Source organism: Cenococcum geophilum (assembly GCF_001692895.1).
Source record: "Cenococcum geophilum 1.58 unplaced genomic scaffold K441scaffold_43, whole genome shotgun sequence".
NCBI classification, from domain to species: Eukaryota; Fungi; Ascomycota; class Dothideomycetes; order Gloniales; family Gloniaceae; genus Cenococcum; species Cenococcum geophilum.
The window spans coordinates 418,873-423,720 of record NW_027137601.1 but is presented as its reverse complement, the minus strand read 5'-3'; the positions used below and the strand labels follow the sequence as shown (position 1 = coordinate 423,720).

The following is a 4,848-nucleotide window of genomic DNA, read 5'->3' as shown; positions in this document are numbered from 1 at the left end:
TTCGGTACTCGCATGCGGTTCAGGATGCCGGTGACGCGTGGCTTGGGTGCCCTGCTCTCCAAGTCAGTTCTCTTCCGCAATGAAGTCTACATTGGAACTTTGCCCAGCAATTTCTCCACAAAATCTCCTCCGGCATTCTCCGTAATCGAAGACAAACCCAGCTCCAGCCTAGGCTAACCTTGTGACGCTAAAATAGCTCCCCATCATGAGAAGTCATGCAATACCATTGCAAAGAAATCGCTCGGCTCCAATTCGTTTGATATCTAGCAGAATATGTCTACTGAGATTCAGACAGCAACAGTATCGACCGATGCGCCCCAGATACCCGCCGCCACGACCAAGACCGGCCGAGTTAAGAGAATCTACAAATGTCGCGACTGCCAGAAGGTGTTCAAACGCAGTGAACATTGCGCCCGCCACGAACGTGTTCATACACAAGAACGTCCATTTCCTTGTCACTACTGTGATAGACGATACGCTCGGAAGTCAGCTACCCCGTCTATCTCGACAAATGACCGCTTGATTAGATTGCTCACTGTCCGTAAAGGGATCTCGTCAAGAGACACGAAAGATCTCTTCATCCTATAGATTATCAAGCAGCGCACGCGTCCGAATTTCAAAGGAAGTCCTCGGATAGCTTCGATACTATCACAGTCAGCATCGATGGCCTCAATGGTGCTGACGGCCAAAATGCGTCTTCTCAACCGAATGAAATAGTACCAATCGATATCTCTGGTGACCGGAATGACCTAGCTCAACCTCTAACTCCGCTCAGCGAGATTCGTCAGAGGATGCCAGTAGACGGCCCACCTACTCAAGCTTCTCGACTAGTTATGCCCTCAAGCATGATGAGTTCATCAATGTTCGATGATCCGAGAATTGTGATGGGGGATATACCTGGAGCGACGTCGTCTCAGATGGATACTCACATGAACACGCTTTTGCAAGCTTCCAATGGCCAATCTTCTCCTCCCCAATCTCTACATGAGGCTGAAATGGCGGCATCGCTGAGCTTCTCCCTCAGTAGCGCCCTTACCATGGGCTCTCTTCCACTAGAGGCACCAAATATTCCTCAGCATCAACAATCAGATCATTTTGGTCAAGACTTTGGTCAAACCCTTACAGGCGATGAGAGTTCAGGGTTGTCTCGAAAACGGCGACGATTAGACGACGAGACATTATCTAATTTCGAACACGATCGAGGTCAGGAGCAGCGTATGCTACATGATCGAGAAGTAAACGCATATGATATATTCCAGGATTCGTCGTTTCTACAAGTTGCTCCTTTTGAATTTGCGGACAATGTTTTGATGCCAAACCTTCTCCCGATTCCGGAGCATCCGCTAACCTCTAGCGACCCCGCAATTGGGATACAACAGGGACAGAACATAGCATTTGGGAATCAATACGCCGATTCTCTAGGAAGCTTCACGTTTGAAGGCAGTACACCTACATTTGAACACGGCCAATCAAGAAGACTTTTTGAACAGCTTCCCCAGGTTTTAAAGGAAAAATCGTCCAACCCCCCAAAATTCGCATTTGATGAGTTCACTCACCGAAGAATATGTCAAGACATTTCCAATCGTTTACGGCCGGAAGGCTTGGCTGAAGGCGTTCTCCCGACCATTAAAGAGCTACAGAAATTTTTCACAAGTTACATAGATTGCTTCCATCGCCATCTGCCGGTTATTCATTTCCCATCGCTCGATATTGCAAACACCCCCGGTCCGCTCGTATTCGCCATATGTAGTATTGGCGCACTATATCGCCTTGATCGCCGACGTGCAAAGAATCTATACGATTTAGCTGATATTGCATGCTCAAACGTAAGTTGACATTCTATTCAATTACTTCACATTTGTCTTCTAATGCCATTAAGTCTCTTAAAGCAAATCAAGAAGCCGGCGCTGCGTCAGGGCCAGGGCCTCTATGGGCTGTACAGACCAAAATGCTACTCTGCATATACGGGATATTCAGCGGAAAATCAGCTGTCGTAAAGACGACAATAGAAGGTTTGGGGTTCTTCGTCATTGTAAGCAAAATCTACTACGTTGTCATAAACTCTAAATTAATCGTGTCTTAGGATTACCGGCTGAGGCGAGCGTCTCTTATGTCAAATACGAAAAGTGACGCTCAGCTGACTTGGGAAGAATGGATAAAAAAGGAGTCATCGAAAAGATTACTCTGCGGAATTTTCATCGTCAGCAATCTCATCTCAGTTACATATGGAGTGACCCCTGGATTTTCACATACCCAAGATCTTGTGTTCGAGATGCCAGACCAGGAGAAGCTTTGGGATGCTCGTTCCACAGACCAATGGCAAGAGTTAAGGGAGTCACGGGTATCAGTACGACAGAGAACCATACGCGATGCCATGGTTAATATGATCTTCGGCAAGCAAAATGATGAGGATGCTCATCCTTACCATGTATCTAGCTTCACAACGCTTATAATCATGCACGCCGTAAACATCCACATGTGGAATGTACTCCAGTTCACCCAGGTTTTCAGTCGCTATACATTCGATATGATGGCCAACGAGTCTTTAAAAGGCATGCTCCTATCAACTGCATCATCGGCCCTTGCTAGATGCCATTATGCTCTTACCCATGTCCATCTAGAGGAAGACAACTTTGGATCAACTTGGGATGATGCGGAAGGCCCACTCATGTTCAATTGTCAGGCGCTTCTCCGAATAGCCTGTATACGGTTGTTTACCAATACTAGTGCGTTCGATCGGCTTACTCTTCTGACCGACAATTCGGAAGAAGTTACAGCTTCCGTAACAACTTATGTAGCTGCAACACAGCACAGGAGCCCACTCCTTACCAAAGCTGCCCTGAAAGCTTATGAGGGGTTCCTTACACCGGTGAAGATAGGACACTTGTTGGTTAGAAAGACAGCTGCATTCAGCTGGAGCGTCGAACATGCTGTGGCTGGATGGGATGCAGGTGAGAATAGGCCTCTCTTCTTTCAGCCATTTCAATTTTCTAACCAAAACCTAGCTCTATTCCTAACAAAATGGATCCATACGGTTGAAGTCCAGACGCCCACCTATCCTCCTGATGAAGAGGAGAGCCAAATTCTCGAGCACTTGAAAGAGCTGCTTACTGAAGTCGAGAGTGACTATGATGGTACCGGCTCACTAGCTGCCGCTATCGCCAAAGTATGGTCAACTTTTCTAGACGACGTATGTTTTCACCAAATAAGTTCTATATTGCTAGTTCACTAAATTTAAAAGGTCTGGGTATGGGGCATAACAACTAAAATGGGTTATATTCTTAAGCAACTAAGTATAGCCTACGAGAAGAGTTATTTGGAGGATAATTTAAGAATATAATAAGCTTATAAAGCTAATATAATAAATAATAATACCGACTATAGGCTGAAAGGCGGTCGGCAGAGTTTTCTAGCTCTCAACTTATTATCCTAATAGCATCCAAAGAGTCGAATTTTATTAGTAAATTTTGGTATATCTTAAGTAGTACTTATACAGTGATGTGCACGACCAGCTTCACCCCCCGAGCGCTCCAAATTTTTAAATTCGGTACGCGCATCCAATCTCGCTTGGTTACCACCAACTGTACAGTCACCTATAGAAAGTGATTAGCTGAAGCTAAAAACGCGAATCGATAACGTCTACCCTACCTATTTTAGCAGAGGACTCTGTGAGTAATTGGCAAGCAATCCTAAAGCAATTTAAATATATGATAGATTTGTATCTAGAGAATATTTTAGTGTAGTAGAGCCCTAATATTTAATCGAGCCTCCCTTGGCTTTAATTACTAATTCGTAACGCTTCCTTATACTCTTAATACACGCCCTCTAATCGGCAGGGGTTAATTTATCCCATTTCTCTTGTAGTATAGCCTCCATCTCTTGTAGATTGTTAATTAAGTGGCGTCTCTTAGATCCGAAGCTTTATAATCCTCCAAAGGTACTCAATAGGATTTAGATCGGGCGACTGCGCAGGCTAAGGGAGCACCTGTATTTTAAGATCTTTAAGGTGCCGTAAGGTAGCCTTTAACGTATGGTACCCAGCTCTATCCTGTATAAAAACAGCGTTACCGTATTTAAATGTTCTCTTAACGTAGAAAGGAGCTGTATAGGGTATTAGAATCTTGTTGATATACCTATAAGAGTTTGTCCGTGCTCCTTTTTTTAATATTACGAATCCTCCCTTAAACTTAAGTGAGATCTCGCCCTAAATACCTACGGAGCTCCTTCCTGATTTAAATATAGGCTTAAGGTTCTTTAACTTATAGGCTTCGCCTATTTTACAACGCGTCTAGGGGGGGCTTATATTAATTCTAAGCTTAAATGTTAATTTGTTAGAAAAGCCAACTAGAGCCTAGTCGCTTAACTCCAAATCTCTATATATTTGGGCCCACCGAAATCTTAAAGTCTTATAGCAAGGCCTTAGATATGGCTTCTTCCGAGGGCGGAAGGCGTATAGTTAAAACCCCTTATAACGATATGGGGTATATAATGATATTATCTATATTACGATATATACCCTTAATCAATCATTTTTTTGGTGTAATATTACGATATTCTGGCTTTTGGTGATATTGTTAAGGTGTTTTACTAATATCGGTATAACCAGATTTTGATTCGTTGGATTTAACGCTTGCTTACCGCATGTTTAGCCATTAATACCCACCACATAACAATTTAAATCTATTAAAATAACCCTTAGATCTTACCCTCTATACTTAATACTACCTTATTTATTATAACAAGACATTAAAATCCTAAAAGGCAACGCCGTTATGGATTTTCTAACTTTAAACGCCAAAAAATACGCGTCCACTGCTTAAATTACTCCCACCTATTATAAAACCAGCT

At 43.3% G+C, this 4,848-nt stretch overlaps 1 protein-coding gene across 1 annotated transcript; it reads left to right on the top strand.

Annotated features, from left to right (window-relative positions):
• Positions 1-273: 273 nt before the first annotated feature.
• K441DRAFT_698801 (uncharacterized protein) lies at positions 274-3,434 on the top strand (the record flags this gene model as incomplete). Its single annotated transcript, XM_067653098.1, has 6 exons — positions 274-485; positions 548-1,826; positions 1,880-2,032; positions 2,084-2,951; positions 3,006-3,190; positions 3,242-3,434. 6 exons carry the CDS (start codon positions 274-276, stop codon positions 3,338-3,340), a joined length of 2,796 nt encoding a protein of 931 aa, XP_067500449.1. The 3' UTR covers positions 3,341-3,434.
• Between the last annotated feature and the right edge of the window lie 1,414 nt (positions 3,435-4,848).